Raw genomic sequence first — 25811 nt, 5'->3', positions numbered from 1 at the left:
AACAGCTTGCATCCTGTCACTGATGGCTGAGGTTGGACCGACTGAGCCGGAAGGAACTGGATTGGATTCATCCTGCTTTTTGTGAACATAGAACAGTACAGCACAGCACAGGCCCTTTGGCCCACAATGTTGTGCCGACCTTTAAACCTCGCCTAAGACTATCTAACCCCGTCCCCCCACATATCCCTCTATTTTAAATTCCTCCATATGTTTATCTAGTAATCTCTTCAATTTGACCAATGTACCTGCCTCCACCACCACCCCAGGCAGCGCATTCCATGCCCCAACCACTCTCTGGGTAAAAAACCTCCCTCTGATATCTCCCTTGAACTTCCCACCCATTACTTTAAAGCCATACCCTCTTGTATTGAGCATTGGTGCCCTGGGAAGGAGGCGCTGGCTGCCCACTCTATCTATTCCACAGTTCCGGTTTATGAACGGGACATAAACTGAGCAGTTTTCTACATTGTCCAATAGATGCCGGTGTTGTAACTGTACCGGAACAGTTTGGCCAGCTGGTTCTGGAGCATGGCTCTTCAGTGCTACAGCTGGGATGTTGTCCAGTCCTTTGCTGTCTCCAGCTCTGTCAGCTGTTTCCTGATGGAGTGAACTGAATTGGCTGAGGACCAGCTTCCATGATGTTGGAGATTTCAGGAAGAAGTCAGGATGGATCGTCTACTCGACACTTCTGGCTGAATGTGGTTGCAAATGCTTCATGCCTATCCCTAGTATTCAGATGCAGGGCCCTGTCATCATCGAGGATGGGGCTGCTCTTGCAACCTCCCCCTCCCGTTAGCTGTTTAATTGTCCACCAACATCCCCGACCAGGCGCAGTGGGAATGCAAAGCTTTGACCTGATCCATTGATTATGGGATTGCTTAGCTCCATCCGTTTTTTGTCATTGCAACTTCTGCTGCAACTTCACCAAGCTGGTATCTCCCCACTTGTAGACATATCTGTTGCTGCTTCCAGCATGTTCTTCTGCACCCCTCATTGAGCCAGGAGCTGGTGCCCTGCTTTGATGATAATGGTAGAGTGAGGGCTCTAAGACTGCAGGTACCACCAGGTTCAAGGTTCAGGCGAAAGCACGTACCGCCAGGCTTGAGGACAGCTTCTATCCCGCTGTTATAAGACAATTGAACGGTTCCCTAGTACAATAAGATGGACTCTTGACCTCACAACCTACCTCGTTATGACCTTGCACCTTATGGTCTGCCTGCACTGCACTTTCTCTGTAGCTGTTGCACTTTATTCTGCATTCTGTTATTTCCTTGTACTACCTCAATGCACTGTGTAATGAATTGATCTGTATGAACGGTATGCAAGACAGGTTTTTCACTGTACCTTGGTACAAGTGGCAATAATAAACCAATTCCAATTGCAGTGATGTACATTTGTACTGCCAGTGCCTCTTGGATGCCCGGCTTTGAGCTGCCAGACCTGTTCTGAATCCATCCCATTTATCACCACTGCAGGATGGAGAACATTCTTGTGGGACTTTCTTCTGCGAGGACCGGGCCGTGGTCACCTCTACAAAGGCTATCACGGGCAGATGCATCCATCATAGGTGGGCTGGTGGCTGGTCAACAAGATTTATCTAATATTGGTTCACTCACTACCTGCCGCAGACTCAGTCACGTTGCTCAGAAGACAGTCAGCTCGATAAATGTGGTGCTGCCATGAAGTCCCCCACCCTGAGTATATTTTACTTTCTTGCTGCTTTCAGTACTTCTCCCAAGTGTTGCTCAACACCTCTTGAATGTTCTGCAACTTACCACTGGGACGCCTGTAAACTGAAAAACCCAATCTCGGTGCACCGATTCCAAATTATTTTCTTGGTTAAAATGCAAAACAAAATTGCTTGGGTAGTAAGATGCCCTTGCCTTGAGAGGGAGGAGGGACTAGGTATCCTGAAATGTTAGTTTCTGAACTTAGCACAAAAGCCCAACAAGCCCCTTCCGGTAAGAGAGGGCAGATAGAATGCGAGAAACTACACTTTCCCTCCCCAAAAACTGGCTTTAAAGAAATACGGGCTATATACAGGGGCTTCCTGGGTTGAGGATGACCTGACTTATGGAAATCAAATGCAAGTTCTCCCATACATTTTTAAAGCATTTTTCAAGTTGGTAAATAATAATAATAATGATAATAAAGTGTTTCATGGTATCACTAATGGCTAGATATAATATATATTCCAACATTTTAATCATGGCTACTGTAGGGCCATTATTCAATGAAAGAATTATAGTAAGTGTATGTAGAACGATACGATATGGGTTACTATAGAGGACGAATGTTTCAGACTTATGGAGAAATCAGTTTACAGACAGTTCTCAGGAACGGAACCCCTGCATAACCCAGGGACTGCCTGTTTACATTGTGCAAAGTAACATGTCCAGCAGATATAGTTTATGAGTCAGTTTGGTAAATGACTACAGGTTTAACTCAATTGTAACAGAATTAAATCATTTCTTTTACATAATAGCGTGGGTAGATCACACAATTGTTTCAGTTGTGCTATGTCTCGTAAACCACTTCTATATTATGTCTAGACAAATAATGTGAGGGTTTATAAATATGAATAAATATTTCCCCATCCACTGTGTGGGAACAATGCCAGAAGCAAGCATATGATTTTCAGTTTACACCAACTGGTGAAATTTTGAAAATATTCTTTGTCAACTCCTGCCATCTCATTCAATGGTCAGCCTGTGCCTGAGAACTGGAGAGTGCTTAGTCGAGATCAAACCAGTGATGAATAAACCTTCATCAAAAGGTCCTTTCTTTTGTACCTTCTGCCTTAATTTATAAAGGAATTATAAAGGAATCAGCTTGCAAATCTTCGAAGATTTGTGTAAAAAAAAATCCAAGGTCTCTCCGCTAAACCACAGAGCTTATATCTTCTTGTTCTTCCTTCTAACAGAAACTAAATGCAAGAAACACTGTTGTTGGCCATTTCTCTTGACAAACATTTGCGTGGTATAAAACGTGCAGAAAAATGTGCAGACCCAGAGCCAGAGACCCAGACCCAGAGCTGATTGCCTGTGATTTTTATAGCTGGACAGTGGGAACATCGGGGGTGTGGGGGGTTGGGGGGGGGGGAAGAAAGGATATTAAAGGAGCCATTCTCAACAGCTGCTGACCTCCACTTGTTCCCTCAGTGAGGGGTTTTTGGAGTGGGGGGGGTTGCGGGGTGAAACCAATTGTAACTCTGCTTCAGAGTACAGGGCGGGATCCATCTGCAAGCAGCTGTATTTCCCTTTTTGCAAAGCCACTAGAAGGCACTAAAGTGTGGAGACAGATAGCTTCTGCAGAACTATCTGGATATGAAGCAAATTATACCCTTGGCGCTTTCAGGATATGTTAGTTCAGACAGTCAATGCCGATCTATCTGCTGTCAACATCAATCCCAAAAAAAGCAGCTGATTTTTGCAAGCTCTTGCTCTATGCCAAGGTGGAATTTATTACCTGACAGTGATCCAGATTGTGTCATGGATCAACTGGGTTCAAGCTGATCAGAAACCTTCAGGTCTCTAACAGAGCACTCTGGTTAGGAGTGCAAATCTCCAACCATTGGAGTGTCAGTGGACACTTGTTTAAGTGCTTACACTGAGTATTGGTAGCTCAGGCCCTAGCCTCTGATACCTTCCCTAAACCTCCCCACTTCCCTCTCCTTTTCTAGGATGCTTGATGAAACTAAATACTTTGACCACTCATCCTTAAGCAGTTAATTTTTTTTTACCAATGATGTTCCTATTAAGTGCCTTGGAACATTTTACTGCACTGAGGGAAGTGTTGCTATTGCCTGCTTCTGCTGTTGCCCTGGGAGGTGGTGGAAGGAGATAGACATACAAAGCAGAGATTAGGCTTCCTTTCCTTGAAGGAGTGAGATGTGGAGACAAGGGCTGTGGGCAGGAAGGGTAATAACACCTATTTCCAGCTGATCAATTTCACCAGTTTCCTGTCCCTTCAGGAATTGATGGAGCTCAGATAAAGGAAACAGTCAGTCAGCACTGAACTGGTACCAGTTAATACTTTAAGTTTCATATCTTGATAAATTACTCCATGTTATTCCACAACTGCCCTCAAAAGTAATACTCATGGACTGATTCATGCAAATGATATCAATTAACCATGGGGCTACAGGAGCATCACACAAAAAGAATAAAACTAGCACTTTTTCCCAGGGCGACAATGGCTAACATGAGGGGACATAATTTTAAGGTGATTGGAGGAAGGTGTAAGGGGGATGTCAGGGGTAAGTTTTTTTTAAACAGAGTGGTGGGTGCACGGAACGCACTGTCGGCAGAGGTTGTGGCGGCAGATACATTAGGAACATTTAAAAGACTCTTAGATAGACACATGAATGATAGAAAAATAGGGGGTTATGTGGAAGGGAAGGGTTAGATAGATCTTAGAGCAGGATAAAATGTCGGCACAACATCGTGGGCCAAAGGGCCTGTACTGTGCTGTAGTGTTCTATGTTCTGTGTTCACCAATTTTGCACCTTTCTTTACTTCAGGGTAAGCCAACGTGCTTCAATTAAGTGCTTGTTTGATGTTTACCCACTATTGTAATGCAGCCAATTTACACAAAATATCCCACAAACAGCAATGCACCAAGTGATTTTTCTTTAAAAGAATTGTTGGTGGACAGAATATATCAGCAGCAATAACTGGGGCTACTTGGTTGTTCTACCATGAATGGGCAAGGGATGACTTTGATTCACCTTCAAAGGGCCTCAGTTAGAAGTCTCCTCTGAAAGACAGAACCTCTGACACTGCAGCACTCATTTAGTGTTGCCCCAGGGGTATATCAAGTGCAGATTACATGTGTAAGACCTGAACAGCAATGCTTGCAACAAGACCTAGGCCAAAAACTGGAGTTACAAACTGACTTTTGATAAACAGTGTTTGTTCAGCAAAGCTTACAGGAACATGGAGTAAAGTCTTTGCTTCACTTTTCTTCAGGTTGAAGCCCTCCATCAGGATATGATCTATTTTTCCATTTTGTGCGAAGAGTAGATGTGTGCCTGGGGGCAGCGGAATGACATCTGGTCGAGTCGTGGGCCCGACTACAACAGGAGAAGTGACTGTGTCAAGACCTGTCAGAAGAGTGGAAGGAAACCAGATGGTCATGTTTGGATAGCACTACATCACACCAAGTTTAAACAAACACATTCACGGCAATTCACCGCAGGAACGTAACCTCTTCAGTAAGGCAATTTCATGGAAAAATACAGCAAATGAATTAAAGAAACAAAGGGATCTGGGACTCATAAATAATTAAAAGTAACAATGAAAGACTGTTAAAAATGGAAACAAGACATTTGGGTTCATTTCTAGCAGAAAAGAATTGAAAAGTTCACTAGCTGTGTTGAGCACAGTGCACAGCTCTTATATCCATACAACCAAATGAGTACTGACAAGCTAGTGAACATGGTGGGAGTTGATAGGGTTGTTAAGAAGGCATATGGTGTGCTGGCCTTCATTAGTCAGGGTATTGAGTTCAAGACCCGGGAGCTAATGTTGCAGCTCTATAAAACTCTGGTTAGACCACACTTAAGAGTATTGTGTTCAGTTCTGGTCACCTCATTGTAGGAAGGATGTGGAAGCTTAGAGAGGGTGCAGAGGAGATTTACCAGGATGCTACCTGGGTTAGAGAACATGTCCTATGAGGAAAGGTTGAGCAAGCTAGGGCTTTTCTCTTTGGAGCGACACTTGATAGAGGTGTACAAGATTATGAGAGGCGTAGATGGAGTGGACAGCCAGCACCTTTTCCCCAGGGCGGCAATGGCCAATACCAGAGGACATCAGTTTAAGGTGAGTGGAGGAAAGTTTATGGGCGATGTCAGAGGTAGGTTTTTTTAAAACACAGAGTGGTGGGTGCCCGGAATGCACTGCTGGGGATGGTGGTGGAGGCTGATACAATAGGGGCATTTAAAAGACTCTTAGATAGGCACATGGATGTAAGAAAAATGGAGGGTTATGGGCTGTGTAGGAGGGAAGGGTTAGATTGATCTTGGAGTAGGTTTATATAGGTCGGCACAACATTATGGGCTGAAGGGCCTGTACTGCGCTGTACTGTTCTATCTTCTATGTTCTGGTCACCCCATTAGAGGAAGGATGTGGAGGCTTTGGAAAGGGTACAGAAGAGATTCACCAGGATGCTGCCAGGAACGGAGAGCATTAGCTGTAAGGAGAGGTTGGACAAACTTGGATTATTTTCACTGGAGCATCAGAGGATGAGGGTGGCCTGATTAAAGTATATAAAATTATGAGAAGCATAGACAGGGTAGATGATCAGAGTCTTTCTCCCAGCAGGGAAACGTCAAATACTGCAGGGCATCAATTTAGGGGAGAAGTTTAAAGGAGATTTATGAGTCAAGTTTTTTTCCCCCACACAGAGGGTGGTAGGTTGCTGGAACAATCACAACATTTAAGAAGCATTTAGACAGACACATGAACAGGCAGGTAGTAGAGGGATACCAACTACATACAGGCAGATGGGATTATTATAGGTTGATATCATGGTCAGAGCGGACATTATGAGCCCTGCTCCTGTGCTGTACTGTTCCATGTTCCATGTTCTATGACTGGATTAGGTAGAGTAAATAAAGGCAAGCTGTTCCTATTAGCAGATGGTTCAAGGATCAGGGACACAGCTTCAATGTTGTCAGCAAAAGAGACGTCGAGGACGTGAGGAAGAAGTTTTACTAAATGAAGCGGTTGGTTGTGACCTGAAGCGTTATCTATAAAGGTGGCGGACTGTGAGTTAATCGGGGCTTTCAAAAGCGAACTGGATGGGAGAGAATAATTTGCAGAGCTGTGGGGAAAGACCAAGGTAATAACGTTGCCCCAGCTAGAAATCAGCACAGGCAACAGAGAAGCCTCCGCCTGTGCCATCAGAAATTTACGGTTTAATGTCAAGATAATATTTCCAGTTCTAGGAAGGACTAAGATAGGAGTTGTAAATATAATTCAACAGGGAATGGGAGGGAAACTTCTTAACCCAGAGAATGTTGAAAAAAACAGAACTTATGACCACTAGGAGTGGTCAAGGTGAACAGATCTTTTTTTAGGTGGCAGCTTAGTGGAGGAAATACCTAATGGGAGAAGCAGTCAATGCTGAAAGTGTGAAGAAATACAGAGAGGGGAAGCTGCAGAAAGCAACTGTATCAAACATTCTGAATTTTATCTATTCACAAATAAAAACAGCATACACACGCTTACTTTGTTATCAAACTTGCACAAAACAGAATAAAATTGAATCTTATTTTAGATAAAACATGAACAAGCGACTACATACAGGTCCTAGAGAAACAAAAGGACTGCAGCTGTTGGAATCTAGATGAAAAACATGATGAAACTGGAAGAACTCAGCAGGCCAGGCAGCATCCGTGGAGAAAAACAGGTGGTCAATGCCTCGGATCAGGGTCCTGTAGAAGGGTCCTGACCTGAAACGTTGACCGCCTGATTTTCTCCACGGATGCTGCCTGGCCTGCTGAGTTCCTCCAGCATCATCGTGTCTTTTGTTTACACACAGGTCCTCCACAGGTTACAGCAGGAGTTCCCAAACGGTAGAAGATGCCTGCAGCCCCGCAGCAGCTGGCAAATCCATCCCACCGGTCTCTCAAACACTCGTTCATATGTACCGGCTGTACATAAGTCGGGCGTTTGGAAGCTGAGGAGGACCTATAATGTGCTCACCCGGAGAGGCAGCAAACAATTGACACAGCCACACAAGGAGATGCATGGGCAGCTGACCAAAGCCTGGAAAAAGAGTTAGGTTTTGAGTGGCTAAAAGAAGAGCGGCTACAAGCAAGGAATTTCAGAGCAGAGTCAAAGAACTTGAAGGCATGGTTGCAAGCAGAGCAGTGATTAAATGGTAATTGGTTTATTGTTGTCACATGGGCCAAGGTACAGTGAAAAGCTTTTGTTTTGCACATCATCCAGACAGATCATTCCAAATACACATACATCGAGGTCGTAGAGAGGGAAAAACGATAACAGAATGCAGAATATAATGTGGCAGTTACAGAGAAAGTACAGCGCAGGAGCTGGAGATCAGGGATCTTCAAAAGGTCAGAATTAGAGGAGCAAAGTCATAGAAGGAGAATATCTCAGAGATTGCCAAGATAGCAAGTGGCAATGCCAGGGGAGGAATTTGTAAATAAGGGGCATGTTAACTGCAAAAGAAAAGAGGAATTACTGGACCTGGGCATAGGGGGCGATGGTGAACAGAGTTCAGAATCAGGTTGATTATCACTGTCTTATATGATGTGAAATTAGTTGTTTTGAAATTTGTTGAGTTTAGTGCGAGTTGCAATGCAAGAGGCAGAGTTTTGGATTAATGAGGATGGCAGCAGGGTACAGAGGTTATGCAGATGGTTGGGTGACCGTTGCCTGAGACAGGTTCTGACACAGCCTGAGAGTTCATTTTATCAGACCGAGAGTAAAACTCTAACTGACACCCCCCATCCTTAAACTTTACTCAGATAGCTCTTCAATAGATTCAACCACAATTTTTCTTTTGCAATGGTTATTTAATAGTTCAAATATTTTGGTTAACATGACCATCACATTCTCATGCCCCTGCGTCACTCTGCATCACAGACAAACACAGAAAGAACACAGGCTCATCTCTCAGAGGAACATTGGTATTAGCTGGGAGCTTCGTTCAGTTTAAGTTCAGCCTTGTGACCCTGAACTGCTGTGAGCAATGGGCTCACAGTGGAGCTGGGATTCTGATCTCTCAGTTGCTGTGAACCCCGCATCAGAAAAATCCAGGTTTTTGTAATCAAGTGCGTGTTAAAATGTAACAACAAAAGGAGTCCCACATCTGAAAGAATGTTTAATTATTGAGTGGTGGTGATCTGGAACTCATTGCTTGCAAGGGTGGTGGAAGCAGAAGCCCTCGCCAGTCTTAAAGAATATCTGCATGACGACTTGAAAGGTTGTAGCCTCCAAACCTCATGGAGACCAGGAATAGGGAACAGGAACTGGCTGGCTTGGACACGATGGGGCCAAATGAGAGACAAAGGACCGCAGATGCTGGAATCCAGATGAAAAACACGGTGATGCTGGAGGAACTCAGCAGGCCAGGCAGCATCCGTGGAGAAAAGCAGGCGGTCAATGTCTCGGGTCAGGACCCTTCTTCAGGACCGAAGATAGGAAAAGGGGAAGCCCAGTATATAGGAGGGAAAAGCAGAGCAGTGATAGGTGGACAAAAGAGGGGAGGCGGGGTGGGCACAGGGTGGTGATAGGTAGATGCAGGTAAGAGATGGTGATAAGCAGGTGCGGGGGAGGAGGGGAGAGCAGATCCACCGGGGGATGGGTCAAAGGTAAGGAGAGGGGGGAAAAAGGGTAGGAAAAAAAAGGCTCGGAACGAGAAGAAGCATGGTGGGTGGGTGGGGGGGGGGGAGGGGGGTGGGGATTACCTAAAGTGGGAGAATTCAATGATCGTGCTGTTAGGCTGCAAGGTCCCAAGATGGAAAATGAGGTGCTGTTCCTCTAGTCTGCGCTTGGAATTCTCCTGGCAGTGGAGGAGGCCGAGGACTGACATATCAGTGATAGTGTGGGAGGGGGAGTTAATGGGCCAAATGCCTTCTTCTCTGCCATAAAATACAATGATTAGCCACCCTGCCCAGCATCATTTGCCAGAGACTATCTTCATTTTCTTCTGAAACAGCCATTTTCCAATGACCTAATATAGTCATCATTTTGTTGCCGAACAGGTTAACAAGACGAGTTTATGTCATGTTCCCTTATAAGTATTAAAAATTCACATCTCGCTTAGTTGTGCTATGAATAACCCCCATTTACAAGCACTTAATGTAGTGGACTGCAAATTCCTGAAATACCATTTCTTTTGTAAACACTTTTTTTTTGCAGGACCTGAATTCATGACCAAATGCCTGGCTAGCATTTCCGTGGAGACACTACACACTGTCCAGCTGGTTTCCATATAAAAGCTGAGCGAGAGAGTGAGCGAGAGAGAGCAAGAGAACGAGAAAGCTAGCGAGAGAGAGAGCGAAAGCGAGTGAGAAAGAGAGAGAGGGAGAGGAGCGAGAGAGAGAGGAGCGAGAGAGAACGAGAACAAGAGGGAGCGAGAGGGCACAAAAGAGTGAGAGACCGCGAGAGAGCAAGAGAGAGAGAGAGCAAGAGAGTGAATTTTAGGCTATTGCTGTCCAATGTACACATATCCAATGCGTGCACGTGAGAGAGACCAGCTTGATAGGTACTTGGAGAATTGTGATGTTTGAGAATCATTTCTCAAAAAGCACTGGTGCAACAAAAGGAGATACAGGAAGGAGGCTAGAATTGGAAGCTTTTTTCAGCAGTTCTTATTTCTCACGGGATTAAACAAAACTATTTGCAAAGAAATACATTTGGGCTTTCGCTGGTGAACATTCTCAGCAGGACCAGTTGAACGATCTGTGGGAATTTTAAACGATCTTTGACCAAACGAAGAACTCAGCAACAAACAGAAGTCTTTGGACATGCACTGGTTAATGCTGAGGTCTCTCGTATCCCCCACATTCTGCTCACCCTTCCCTGCCACTGTGCTTCAGCCTTCGAGTTCCCAAGGCCTGAGGCTTTTTTATTAATTATTCTTTTATGAGATGTGGACATTATTGGCTTATATTATCCATCCTTAATTGCCCCTGAACAGAGGAGGTAGTTGAGGGACGGCCATGTTTTTGCAGATTGGTAAGAATGGGGAAGGATGGCAGACTTCCTTACTGAAAGACATTAGTGAATCAGATGGGTTTTGACAATAATCTGCTGGTTTTCAGGGTCACCATTACCAATACTATCTTTTTATTCTAGAGTTATTTAGTTGCTTGAATTTAAATTCTGCAGTGGGATTTGTGTCTCCAAATCAATGGTACGGGCCTCTGGATACTGGGCTGAAGTTATCCATGCTGCCACTGCATCCTGTTCTCTCCTTAAAACATTCATCTTCCGGGAATTTGCTCAAAATTTACCCCACTGACCAAGTTTCAGGTCAACTGCTCCAATGTCTCCTTGGTATTACATTCCTCAAGTTACCATTGTGTTAAAGTGCTACAGAAAATGAACTTGCAATTTTTGGGAAGTAAGAATTATAAACCATAATTTTAAACACACTCAAGTTATCAAAGTATCTAATACAAATTTCTCAAGATAAAACTGGCCAATGCCCTGGATTAGTTGCATTGATTTTCCATTAAAATTCATAGTTTGATCAAAAAGTGCAGTACTTACACGGGGGTCGAACTCCATGGCTAGTCCTGGTTCCTGCAATTTCGTGACCATTCGAGTCTACGCACCAACAGCTTTGTTGGGCTTGGTGACACTGTACTGGCAGGTAGTTCCCTTGAGCATCACACTGTGGCACATAGTGCTCTATGGGCCTTGGTCCTCTGGGCAGTATGCTGCTCAGGACGTTGTCTCTGTGACGCTCACATAATGTTTTCTGAGAGCCTGTCAAACAAAAAGGTTACAAAGAGGCAACATTAAATGGTCTGGGTGCACAGAGAAAGGCTCTTTCAACGTCAAAGTCGAGTTTATTGTCATATGCACAAGTACGTCTTTGCACAGGTGCAATGAAAAATTTACTTACAGTAGCATCACAGGCACGTAGCATCAGATAAGCAGCATTCAGAAGAAAAATATAAATTATACAAAATTATACAAGAAAGAACACAATTTGAACAAGTAAAAACAAAGTCCATTGTAGTGTAAAGTGGTCAAAGTGGGCATAGTGTTGCTATACTGAGGTAGTGATTAGGGTTGGTTCAACAACGGAATGGTTGAAGGGAAGTAGCTGTTCTTGAACCTGGTGGTGTGGGACCTCAGCACTCCTTGAGAACAGATGATGATGTTTCAACAAATCAAATATAAATGAAAAATCAAACACTGGCTTAATGAGGATATGTTTGTAGTGTCTTCAGCCCCCTTCCCTCCTTACATTCTTTGCCAGACAAGCTGAACAAACAAGCAGGAATCAGGTGAGGGAAACCTCAAAGAAGTCTGTCCCCTCCGACCAAGGAACCAGTCACACTGATCCGCCCACTCAAATTCAACTTCTATGATGCTCAACACCTACCCCTTTACGTGCCCCCCACTCCTAATTTCTCTGCTCTATTCCCAACTCCTCCCCCTCCCCTCCCTAATGATGTTATCCACTGAATCCACCCCCCCATTCAATTTAAAGGTCATCACCCAAGAAATTATGAACAATCTCAGGATGCTCAATCACCTGCACCTTATAACCCTGGCAACTTCTCCCCAAAGTTGTTAGGTTGGCAGATGGTGCAAGTCTCTGCTTGGTATTGACTTCAACGTTTATCATTGGGTCAATATCATTAAAAACAGGTGACCTGGTCTAAATGCAATTTTTCAGGGCTGCGTGTACACATACTGGCTGTCGTATTTCCCTGTATTACTAAGATAAGGTAAGAGATCTTTATTAGTCATACGTACATTGAAACACACAGTGAAATACATCTCCTTGCGTAGAGTGTTCTGGGGGCAGCCCGCAAGTGTCGCCACGCTTCTGGCGCCAATATAGCATGTCCATAACTTCCTAACCTGTACATCTTTGGAATGTGGGAGGAAACCGGAGCACCCTGAGAAAACCCACGCAGACACGGGGAGAACGTACAAACTCCTTACAGGCAGTAGCCGGAATTGAACCCGGATCGCTGGCGCTGTAAAGCGTTACGCTAACCGCTACACTACCGTGCCTGCCCTACAGTGTCTACTCATTGATTGCAATACCTTTTGGTACTCCCCGAGGTCCTGAAAAGTGCTACTTTCGCAGCCCACTCCAGACCCTTTGGCCGCCTGCTGTGTGCCTGAGCATCGTACCTATGGTCCCACTGGAACCATGAAGTTTACACCATCTCTTAGTGACAGTCCCTGCAAGGACGGTGGCAGTGGCTGCTTCACTACACCAGCAACCCAGGCTCGAATCTGCCCCGGAGTGAAGTTTGCACATTCGCCCTATCACCATGTGGGTTTCTCTCCAGTTTCCTCCCACATCCCGAAGACGTGCGGGCTGGGAGTTAAATTGGTCACAGTTAATTGCCACTAGTGGGAGGGTAAGTGGTAGAATCTGGGGAACGTTGATGAGAACATGGGGAGAATAAAACTGGGATTGATGTAAATGGGTGCTTGACAGAGCGCCGGAGAGCCTGTTTCCGCACTGTACAACTCTATGACGGCCTTTGATACTCCTCTATATTTCTACTGGCAACTCACATGTTGTCGTTTTATCCTCCAGTTGTCTCCAATCAGGGCAGTAAAGGAGGAAGCCATTCAATCCATCGAGTCCACAGAGAGGAACCCCAGCAGTACCACTCCTTCACCCTTTCCCCGAAGCCCTGCAAGTTATTTTTCCTGGTGCTGATTCAATTCCTTTTTGAAAGCCCCTGGTGACTGTTACCACCTCCCATTCCTGACATCGGGATTGAGATCCCAACCATTCACTGGCTTTTCTTCACATATCTGTGTAACTTTCAACCATCACTTTAAATCTGTGACCTCCGGTTCTTGAATTATCCACTAATGGTAACACCTTAATAATACAGTGTAAGAAGCAAGCACAGGAGTATGCTATTTTGCCTCTTGAGGGTGTTCTACCATTCAACAACACCATGGCTGACTTATCACTGCTCTATTTTCCTGCTCTGTGCTCATACCCCGATTCCTTTGATATCCCCAAGAAATTGCAGAGTTGCAAACACGGCCCACAGAAACCACACCACAGCACAGAAACCAGCCTCCCCTCCACTGACTCTGTCTACATTGCCTCAGGAAAGCAGCCAAACGTAATCAAGGATCCCTCCCACCTGGACATTCTCTCTTCTCCCCCCTCCCATGGGGCAGAAGATACAAAAGCTTGAGAACAGGTACCACCAGGCTCAAGGACAGCTTCTATCCTGCTGTTATAAAGGCCTCTTGTACGATAAAGATGAACTCTTGATCTCTCGTTCTACCTCATCACAGCCCTTTGTCTATCTGCACCGCTCTCCCTCTATAACTGTATCGCCATATTCTGCATTCTGTTATTGCTTTTTCTTTTGTATTAGCTCAAAGTATTTATGTGTGGAATGATCTGATTGGACGGCACGCAAACAAAGGCTTTTCACTGTACCTCAGTACATGTGACAATAATAAACCAATTACCAACCTATCAAACTCAGTTTTAAATGGAATCAATGACTGAACCTCAACAGCACTCTGGGCTAGATAAGTCCTAAGATTCATCATCCTTTTAGTGAAGGAATTTCTCTTCATTTCATCTGAGATGGACCTTATTATGAGACTGTGTCCCCAGGTCCTGGACTCTTGTCAGAGGGATCACCCACCTGATATCCACCTTGTCAAGTCCTGCAAGAATTTCAATGTGATAGACTCATAGAAACAGGCCCTTTGGCCTGTCATATCTATGCTGACCATCATACTTATCTATAATATTCCCACTTGCCTGCATTATTTCTATATCCCTCTATGTCCTGCTCATTCGAGTTCTTGTTAAGGTGTATCTTGCATGTTGTTACTGTTCCTGACTCCACTACCTGCTCTGGCAACTCATTCCAGATACCAACTATTCTTGGCGTGAAATATTTACCCCTCAGATCCCCTTTAAACCTTTTCCCTCTCACCTTGAACCTCTGGCTTCTCGTTTTAGACATATGGGAGACAGACTTGCTATACATCCTATCGATGCCTCTGATAGTTTTATAAATCTCCATCGTGTCACCTCTCAGTCTCCTTCACATTCCAGGGAAAACAGACCTGGCTTATCCAATCTCTCCTGTTATCTCAAACCCTCCAATCCAGGTAACATCCCTTTTGCACCCTTTCTAACTTAATCAAGTTCTTCCTATAGCATGATGACTAGAACTGCCTGTAATACTCCACGTGCGGCCTAACCAATGTTTTATACAACTATACCCTGTAACTGATCACCTCACATTCTTCTAAATGCTCAGGAAAAGGGGTTTAGCCTACTCAATCTCTCATCATATGACAGACCCACCACCAAAGAAACCAATCTAGTGAGCCTTCAATGCACTCCCTGTGCAGTAAGTATATCCTTGTTTAAGGTAAGGAGACCAAAGTTATTGCAATATTCAAGGGGTGGTCTCACCAACACCCCACATAATTGCAGTAAGACATCTTTACTCCTGTACTAAAATCGATTAGCAACAAAACCCAACTTATTTGCCTTCTGAACTGCCTGATGAATCTCCATGGAGACACAAGTGACTGTAGGTACTGAAATCTGGAGGAAGAATACTGCTGAAGCAACTCAACAGGTCAGGCAGCATCTGTGGAGGGAAATGGACAGTCAACGTTTTGGGTCAAGACCCTTCATCAAAGATCAACTGACCGTTTCCCTCTACAGATGCTGCCTGACCTGCTGCTTCCTCCAACATGAAAAACACGATGATGCTGGAGGAACTCAGCAGGCCTCCACTGATTTCTCCACGGACGCTGCCTGACTGAGTTCTTCCAGCATCATCGTGTTTTTCATCTAGATTCCAGCATCTGCAGTCCTTTGTTTCTCTGGTTCCTCCAACAGTTTGTTTTTTGATGCATCTGCATGTTGGCTTTCAGTGACTCCTGTGGAAGGACACCCAGGTCCATCTGAATACCAACATTTCCCAAACCCTCACCACTCAAAAATATACTCAGGCATTACTGCTTTTTTTTGTAGATAAGCTCACATTTTTCCACACTGCGCTCCCTCTAATCCTCATCATTAGCTTGTACATCTTTATCAACTTTCCACTCAGTCTTCATTGGTCCAAGGAAAATAAACTCAGATTCTTCAGAATGGTGTCACAGCTGAAATCGATCATCCCTGGAACCAGACCAGCCTCACCTTGGCATCATTCCGGTAAACCTACCAGAATTGTGCTCACGTACGGAGTTTGGAAGCGGGAAAGCTGACGTTATATCGGGTTAGAAAGAGGCACTTTACAAGGACATACAAAAGGAATAAGCCATACATGAGAAGGGAAATAGTGTCAAGATGAGATAGAGACAAAAGGCCAGTATGTCCATACTCAGAATAAACATGTCTGTTGTCTTCCCCGGCTCTACCTCCTGAGCTGGGATACGGGAGTGAGAACACAAATATTGGACTCCTTGGGCAGACCGATTGTTATCTCATTCCCTTATGCATGTGAACCCCTCCAGTTTCTAGACATGCAGCTATTTTCAGTTTCAACCACAGTCTAAGCTACAGATTTGTTCCATGTCAAAAAGTCATCAGCGTCTGGAACCAATTAACTATTTTAAGAACACCAGTTAGAAGCAATTAGTTTTTACTCCACTGAATAAGATTAACTTTTACCATGTGCTCATTCAAGTTACTTCTATTAATTGTAGGAAAACAATCATGTATGAACCAAGGTAAAGAAGAGGTGGCTGAGATATAACTCTGAAAGAGGTTTAACAGATTGGCCCCGATTAGGCTGGTAAAACAGCCTTTAGATTAATGATACTTGGTTCTCATCTTTTCTTTTCAGCCTCTTATTCCCCCTTAGCAGAACCCGATCCCTAACCTATAATTTCCTTCTCTTTCTGCACCTGATTTTTCCTTTTTAGATGAATGAACTGTGTTGACTTAAATGTATTTAATTGTGTTCTGGCATCCTTCAGAGGGGCCACTATACTTTCAAAGGGATCTTTTCGGCAAAGAACAAAAATGACACACGAGGCCATTCGGCTCTTTGTGCTGCTCTGCCATTCAATAAGGTCATGGTGAATGCTTTAATGGCAGCATCACTTTAAGATGTCTTTATTAGTCACATGTACATTGAAACACACAGTGAAATACATCTTTTGCATAGTGTTCTTGGGGCAGCCCGCAAATGTCACCACGTTTCCAGCGCCAACATAGCATGCCCACAACTTCCTAACCTGTACATCTTTGGAATGTGGGAGGAAACCCACGCAGACACGGGGAGAACATACAAACTCTTTAGACAGTGGCCGGAATTGAACCCGGGTCACTGGCGCTGTAAAGCGTTACGCTAAATGCTACACTACCATGTAAATTAACTTCAGATTCCTTGATTCCCTTAATCTCCAAAAATCTATCTCTGTCTTCAATTTATTTAGCAGCTTAAAGCCTCCACTGCCGTCTTGGGTACAGAAGTCCAAAGATTCACCACCCTCTGGATGAAGAAATTTCTAATCTCTGTCATGAATGGTCTAACCCTTACTTTGGAGCTGTGACCAGTGGTTCTAGACACCTCAGCCATGAGAAGCATCATCTCTGCATTCAGCTGTTAAGCCCCAAAAGAATTTTTTATGTTTCAATGACACCACTTCTCATTCTTCTAAACTCAAGAGGACGTGGGCCCATTCTGCTTAACTACTCCTCCTTCAACTAGTCTGCCAATCCAGGAATTCATCTGGTGAACCTTGACTGAACACTCACAATTGCAATTCTATCTTCCATAGGTAGGCACACCACAGCTGTACACAATAGTCTAGATGCAGCCACAACAGGGTCCTATATAATGGAACAAAACATTTCTACTCTTGTACTCTTTGAATAAACGCTACTTTCTCACTTGCCCTCCGAATTGCCTGCAGGACCAGCATGTTGTAGTTCAATGATTCTTGTACAAGGACACCTAGGTCCCTATGAACACCACAACCCCTCTCAAACTCCCACCATTTAAGAGTCAGTGTTTTTATTTTTTCCTACCAAAGTGGATGACCTCACATTTTTCTCAAATTATATTCCATCTGCCACATCCTTGCCCATCTACTCCAACTGTCCATCTTCCTGAAGCCTCTCTGTGCATCATCATAGCCCACACTTCCACCCAGCTCTGTATCATTGGTAAACTTGGATATATTATGCATAATCTCCTCATCCTTTTTGTTAATGTGCTGGGGCACAAGCTGTTCAAGATGTCAAACCAGCTCTTGCTGCTTGTAAAGGCAGACATAAAAGACCCCAGGCATTGGTTTACAAAGGACATGAATGTTCTAAGAGGGACCTGGCCAGGACTTATCATTGTTGATTGTCTGATGCTACAGAAATACTCGTTCTTTCCTCTCCCTTTTTCTTAACTGCCTCCTCGGATCAGGAAAAGGGCTGAGACTGAGGCAAGGGGTGGAGAAAGGATCCAGCACAGGGGATCGTGTCTCTCAAATTTGATTTGAGTTTTTGAGGTGACCAAGTGGATTGATGAGGGCAGGGAGACGGATATTGTCCACATGCACTTCAGCAAGACCTTCGACAGGGTCCCATGTGATAGGTTGGTCCAGAAGGTTAGAATACATGGAATCCAGAGCGAGAGAGCAAATTGGACACAAAATTGGCTTAGTGGTTGGAGGCAGAGGATGGTAGTGGAGTGTTGCTTTTCAGATCGGAGACCTGTAACCAAGTGTGCTGCAGGGATCGGTGCGGGGTTCCATTGTCTGTTAGAAATATTAGTGAGTTGGAGGAGAATGTAAGTAGCATGATTAGCAAGTTTTAACAAGATCTCTTTATTAGTCACATGTACATCGAAACACACAGTGAAATGCATCTTTTTTTGCGTGGAATGTTCTGGGGGCAGCCCGCAAGTGTCGCCACGCTTCTGGCACCAACATAGCATGCCCACAGCTTCCTAACCCGTACGTCTTTGGAATGTGCGAGGAAACTGAAGCACCCGGAGGAAACCCAAAATGGGGAGAACGTACAAACTTCTTACAGGCAGCGGCTGGAATTGCACCCGGGTTGCTGGCGCCGTAATAGTGTTACACTAACCGCTACACTACCATGCCTGCCCTTGTTTGCACATGACACCAAAATTGGTCGTATAGTAGACAGTGAAGAAGGTCATCTAAGGTTATAACAGGATCTAGATCAACTGGGAAAGTGGGCAAGGGAATGGCCGATGGAATTTAACGCAGACAAGTGTGAAGTAATGCATTTTGGGAAGTTAAACCAGGCCAGGATGTACATAGTGAACAGTAGAGCCCTGGGGAGTGTTACTGAACAACAGGACCTTGGGGTACAAGTACATAATTCCCTCAAAGTGGCAACACAGGTAGACAGGGTGGTAAAGGAGGCACATGGTACGCTTGCCTTCATTGGCTGAGGCATTGAGTATAGGAGTCGGGAGTGGTTGTAGTTGGTTAGGCTGCATTTGGTACATTGTGCAATTTTGGTTGCCACACCATAGGAGGGATGTGATTCAGCTGGAGAGGTGCAGAAAGGATTCACAGAAATGTTGCCGAGACTGGAAGGCTTGAGTTATGAGGAGAGACTGGACAGGCTGGGGCTGTTTTCCCCTGGAGTGAAGGAGGCTGAAGGGTGACCTTATAGAGGTTAATAAAGTCAATGAGGGGCGTAGATAAGGTAAATGGTCACAGTTTTTTATCCGCCCAGGATAGGGGAGTCTAAAACTAGAGGGCAGAGATTTAAGATGAGAGGGGAAAGATTTAAAGGGCATCTGAGAGGGAAGTTTCTTCCCCCCACACAGAGGGTGATGAACAAGCTGGCAGAGGAGGTGGTAGAGGCAGGTACAGTCACAAGCAATTTGGACAGGTACATGGATAGGAACGGTTTGAAGGGATGTGGGCCAAATGCAGGCAAATGGGATTAGTGTAGATAGGCTTCTTGGTTAGTATGGACATGTTGGGCTGAAGGGTCTGCTTCTGTGAAGCAGACATTCACTCTGAGAAGCAAATCTATCTTAATTGATTCCATCAAAATAGGGCATAATATTGGCTGCAGAATAGGAATTAACTATAAGAAAAGGAAGGGTCTACTAAGTAGGTTAACCTTTCCCATTTCGCAGTAGCTTGAACTTGTCCTCTTGGTATCCTTTTAATGCTCCAACATATGTTTTTCAAAGAATGATTCATCACATGATTAAGTCTCAAATCTGCTCGTAGTTCCTTGCACTCTGATACTTGCATGCATTAAAAATAATTTCTGGCTCAGAGCAGAAGGCAAAGCTGACTCACGGTCCCAATAAACAGAACATTTTAACATGTAACCAACTTCACAGAAGAACAGTACTTTCTTTCAAACAAAAGCTATGAGCATCTAATCGTAGGTCAGGATGTGAACTGTGCTGCTTTTGTACTTTTAACATTACAGCGTCAAAGGCATCCCAAGAAATCTGAGGGTTTAAATTTTTTTGCGCCTTGATAAAACATTAAAATATATTCCTGTTCAAACAGTCCAAAGCAGACACATCCTTGATCAACAACAATACTTGGCTGAAATATTTGTATTCTCTGATACAAGATTGGTCCATTTTTACTTTCTTTTTTAAACTGGTGAGTTAGGTCACAATCACTCCATACATGCTGATACTCCCAGGGCATTAGCAAGATAGTCTTCTTAGACAGTCCCTCAGGATTGAGGATGATTTGCTTCTATTCCGATTCCATGACATCTGAGGTGACTGATAAGATCCATGGAAGGGGCAGGAGGTGCTTGGCAGGGCAGGTGAGTGGGTAGCTTGTAAGGTGGTGCTGCTTTTGCTGTTAATGCAGACTTGTGTGTGCTCCCAATGCATGGAATCGAGGTTCTCAATGCTCCTTCTCCACCTTGCGCCGTCGTGGGCCAGAGATTCCCAGGAGTCAGTGGGGATATTGCTCTTCTCCAAGGAGACTAAGTCTTTTCCTCTGTCCAACTGCTAATTTATTCCCATGACAGAGCTTGGAATAGACTGCTTGGTCGAGTCTCTGGAGCGAATGTGCAATCGACTGAACACTAATGTAATGCTGCACTGTCAATGTCTTTTTCTGTTGAACCATTAAGCTGAAAACCCCAACTCCTCTCTCAGATGGACATAAATGATCCTATGGCATAACTGGGGTGACTGGGTAGCTCTCCTAAATGCATTGGTTAATAATTATCCCTCAACAAACATCACTAAAACAGTTATCTGGTTTCTTTAACATCACTGTTTCTGGGACCACCTTGGATACAAATTCTCTGCTCTCACTGAAATCGTAGCAACATATCAAAAGTATTCCACCAGCAGTAAAATGCTCTGGAATGTTGAGAGTTTGAAAGAGGCAGTAAAAATACAAGACCCCTTGACTTTGATGAAGCTGCAATCACATGGGTTAGTGCATAAAGTTAAATCTAGGGGCATAACAAGCTGAAGTCAGTTAATACTATTCTAATTCAGAGCACTGTATACTCCATTATTGGTTATCTGCTGCTAAATGCATTATTGCCTTGCCTGATTAGGCAGCTGAAAGAATGAACCTGAACTGTTTTCCAACAGTTCAAAGTGCAACAATTCATAAATGTATTAATTTGGGGGTCGTCCCAAGACCTGGTTAGAGAAGCTGCAAAAGCCTACACCCTTTTAAGGAGATTTTTTTTTATATATAGAGAAACTGCTTCCACCGATCAGCGCGTAGCCAGTGGAAACAGAATGAAGGTCATTGGCAGAGGCGCAGGAGGCAAAATGAGGAGAGTGTGAATTATTACCAGCTGAAGTAGATTGAAAAATAACTTACAAAAGGAAATCAGATAAATAATTGAAAAGAAAAGAAAAACATTGGGCTCTGGCAAGAGAGCAGGCAGAATGTTTCTAATCCGAAGGCTGCTTCAAAGAGCTCAGGCAGGCACGATGGTTGGGATGACCCATGTGTGCGCGGACTGTATCAATACTCATGCTGTGGAACCCGGGTCGTGAAGCTCCAACGACTGCCACACTGCTGACATACGTGGCAAGTTACCACAGGGGAATGCTGTGCAAAGAAATAATGAACTCAGCCGTGATTTGGAACAAATCTCTTTAATAAAATGGCAAGTTTATGATGAAAATCACATAGCCACTAAGGAACTTAATGCCAGCCTGCTGAAATATGGCAGGCTTCCATTTTCAACACTGGAACTTTTCAGTTGAACACCACGTTTCAGTAAACGAAAACCCTTTTGTTTTCAGAAAGGACACAAAACATGCACAAGGCATCTCTCTTTAATGTGTGACACAGGATGAACTTGTAAAATGAATAGATATTTGGGAAAGAGCTGAAATCCTTGAGGGTGCTGGCCGAGTCAGTAAATTCAGAGATTGTAAAGGTTAGTGCGGAACCAAAATATCTCCAATGACTTACATTGGCTCTCAAATGGAACAGAATTTACCAGCTTTCTGATTTAGATAATTAACTTCAGAAACTTAACACACTGAATTACATGGTGATAACTTTAAGGTTGAAGCAGGTGAGATCAGGCTCTTACCTGTTGGTGTACACTGGAACCCATCGCCTTGATAACCAGGGGCACACTGGCAACTGAAAGACCCAGGAGTGTTAAAGCACTGAGCATACGGGTGACATCGACTTGGCTGGCACTCATCAATATCTTGAGAAGGAAAGCATGTTTGTTTAATAGGAGCACGAGTAGGCCATTCAAACACATCCTGTTTTGCATTTTGACTATTTCATGGGTAATTTGTATTTTAACTCCATCTGCTTGCTTTTGCTTCCTAAACCCTGCCCAATAAAAATCTATCAATATCAGCTTTGACATTTTTAATTGACACTAGCAACTCTCTGTCAGCCCCGAAGCCTCACCAGCTTTCTGCAGGGGTCAATGTTTCAGAGTCTCACCACTCTGTGTGAAGAAGTGCCTCCTGATATTATTCCTTAGAACTGAGGCCTTCTTATCCTAGACTGCCCCGCAAGAGGAAATTGTTTCCCTCAATCTATAATTTCTAATCTCCCCAAACTTCTAAATTGGGTCACCCTCTTCCTCTCCTGTGCCTGAGGGAATATGCCCAGCAATGGTCCTCATTAATTAGTACTGAACAAAAGCTTCCCTGACCAACAATGGGCCATTTTTTCTTAAAACCTGTGCATTTTTTAGTTTCCATATATCTGAAACAATTCCATTAGCAAAATACAAGGCAAGCATCAAATGAAGTTTTAAAAAAAACACTGGCTGGTGTTTCATTCTGTACAGTAATACACCTCATGTCTATTGTTAGTCAGAAGAAATCCCACATGATGGACTTTCAGAAACTTGCAACAAAATTCCAGGTGTGTTCTGAGCTCTTTTTTAGAGTGATACACCCTGAAGGTGGAGATTGCCTGTGCTAGCTCTTTGGGAGCTGGTCCAAAGTGGGAGCTCCCTGCCAACATTGCTGCAATCTTTTTTCCCTTTCTGAAGAGGACAGTATTGGCTCCTCTCATCTCTTTGCAATATCTCCCTTACAACTGTCTTTCCTTCTACAATGATAATCCAAAGTCAAAGTTGAGTTTATTGTCATATGCACAAGTGTAATGAAAAACTTACTTGCAGCAGCATCACAGGCACACAGCATCATATAAGCAGCATTCACAAGGATAAATTATACACAAGTTTTTACAAGAAAGAACACAATTAAAACAAATAAAAGTCAATTTTAGTGCAAAGTGATCAAAGTGGTCTAGTGTTGCCAAACTGTAGTGATTTGGTTGGTTCGAGAACCAAATGGTTGAAGGGAAGCAGCTGTTCTTGAATCTGGTGGTGTGGGACTTCAGGCTTCTGCACCCCCTGCCCAATGGTAGCTGCGAGAAGCTGGCATGGCCCAGATGGTGAAGATCTTTAATGATGGGATAATGTGTGATCCCACTCTCCTCAGACTGCTTCATACATGTGCACCTGGTCAGACCTTTAATGTGCCACCTGTCAGTAATAACCTTCAACTCCACTGTACGCACCTTTTGTTTCTCTGCTTGCCCTGTTATCACTTCTCCGCTTTTAACTATCATCTATTTAGTCAATTAATTTTTTCCCATCTTCCACTCTTTCAGAGAGCTTTCCTTTTGTTATCTCTTCACTTTTTCTTCCCCCCACCCCCTTGGTTCTATACTGGCTCAGGAACTGTGCATCTCCAACATCTTCCACTTTTAATGAAGAGTTATCAACCTGAAACTCTATCGCTGTCTCAACCGATGCTGTCCGACCTGCTGAGAGTTTCCAGCATTCTCTGATTTTATTTAAGATTTTCAGCACCTGCAGCTTTTGCATTTTGTTTAGTTCAGTTTCAATGCTTTGTGCATCTTTGCACTTCTTACAGGGTTGCTCACAGAACTCTTTAGTAGCCCCCAGATAGTTGTGAGCACAGTGGTTTTGATCGTCCCTAAATGGGCTTGCAGATGTCCAAAAAAAAATGTTGTCCTGCCCATACTTCCAGGTCAACAGAGTGAAGCATCTCACTAGACCACCTCACCCACACTTTGGTCCATGCATATATTCAGGAAGAATTTGACGTGTGTCTTAATGAAAGTAGGATATTACATACCGACACAAGATTTACCATCCCCAGAGAACCCTGCTAAACAGACGCACATGTAGTCCGAATCCCCGATGTAGATGCAACGAGCACGATCAGGTGAGTCACAGTTGTGAGTCCTGGTTTGACATGGATTCTCAGGACGCTGAACAGCTACAAGTTTAAAAACATTTGAAGATTATTTACATTTTATTAACCAGTCATCTAGTTTAAGCAACAAACCGACACTACTAACACAGTGGAACATCCTAAGGAGAAGGAGCATTCTGATGCAGAGTCAAAAAATATCTAAGACAAGTGATGGGGTAAACTTTGAGTACATTAAAGGAGACAGATGGAGTGGTTTAGGGAGGGAATTCCTAAACTTAGTGCCTAAAGCAAGCCACCAATGGTGGAGTGAGGGAAAAGGACCTGGATTGCTCAGAGGTCTCAGCTGGGCTAGAGAGGTTATAGAAAACAATAACAACTTTTAAAAGACAGTTGGACAGGTACATGGATAGGGAAGGTTTAGAAGATTATGGGCCAAATGCTGGCAATTAGGACTAGCTTGGATGGGCATCTTGGACCTGTTGGGCTGAAGGGCCCGTTTCCGTGCTGTCTGACTCTGTAAAAAGTGAGGGACAAGATTTGAGAAGACATTCAGTAAAACCCCATCATCATGATGGCACAACATTGTGGGCCAAAGGGACTGTACTGTGCTGTATTGTTCTATGTTCCGTCCGATGACTTTGCTGAAATCAGTAAAGCAAAGTACACCCTTTCCAGCAAGATAGAAGTCATTTTTGGTAAGTTGTGAAAGTGACTAAGGATACAAGCAGCTTGTAAAAAATCTTTAACCAGCACATTTTAAACACAAAATCCCTTTAAAGTCTTGCTGGTGATGAGTTAACCCAATTACAGTCAGTATTATTTTCTGTGCTGCAAATTTTGTTTTGAAAAGTCTTGTTTTTCCAATTTATATCGACGTTGGTATGCTGAGCAATGAAATAAATGGGATTGGAATAGGAAATCCGTTTTAAAGGAAAGGAAACAGACATTAGAGGTATTCCAAAGACAAGGAATTTGAAATTCTCCATTTGTGTTTGCACACCGCAGATTACTAAATATATCACAAGAAAAAGGCTGGGGTCACAGGGGAAGGGGCAAGGGTCAAGAGGCAGAAAGGTTCTTGGAAATTATGATATTTCAGAAGTTGACACTTTTACATAAGAACATTGTGGTTTTATCTTTATACAAACAAATAAGTACCTAGTTTTATTAGTTTAACATCAATCACCCAATATTAATTGTCAGTGTTATCATATAATTACGATTAATTTAATTACTTAAATACTTTAACCAACACTCGTGTTTCAGTCCAAAACCAACAATAGATGATTTAAGCAACAACATGTATTTTAGCCAGTGTTCCTCTACTAAATGGACAGGCTCTTCTGTCCAATTAACCCCGTCATCTATACTGTATTGACAGTTCTGATGATGAGCACAAAACCCAAGATGTTTGGACAAGGTTTGATTTCCCGTCTGTGCACAGTTAGCTCATCTCCTT

General features: G+C 43.7%; 1 protein-coding gene across 1 annotated transcript in view; it reads right to left on the bottom strand.

Annotated features, from left to right (window-relative positions):
* nid1a (nidogen 1a) overlaps window positions 1–25811 on the bottom strand; it is a 95707-nt gene that overhangs the window by 24464 nt on the left and 45432 nt on the right. The window contains exons 11-14 of the mRNA XM_052024063.1: window positions 24272–24415; window positions 22225–22347; window positions 11250–11468; window positions 4932–5104 (exon numbers count right to left, since the gene is read on the bottom strand). Of these exons, the coding sequence (XP_051880023.1) occupies window positions 4932–5104; window positions 11250–11468; window positions 22225–22347; window positions 24272–24415 (659 nt within the window). The remainder of the gene's footprint in view (window positions 1–4931; window positions 5105–11249; window positions 11469–22224; window positions 22348–24271; window positions 24416–25811) is intronic.

Source organism: Pristis pectinata, chromosome 10 (genome assembly GCF_009764475.1).
Source record: "Pristis pectinata isolate sPriPec2 chromosome 10, sPriPec2.1.pri, whole genome shotgun sequence".
Classification (NCBI taxonomy): domain Eukaryota; kingdom Metazoa; phylum Chordata; class Chondrichthyes; order Rhinopristiformes; family Pristidae; genus Pristis; species Pristis pectinata.
The sequence above is the reverse complement of the archived record's forward strand: the minus strand, read 5'-3'. Positions and strand labels throughout refer to the sequence as shown.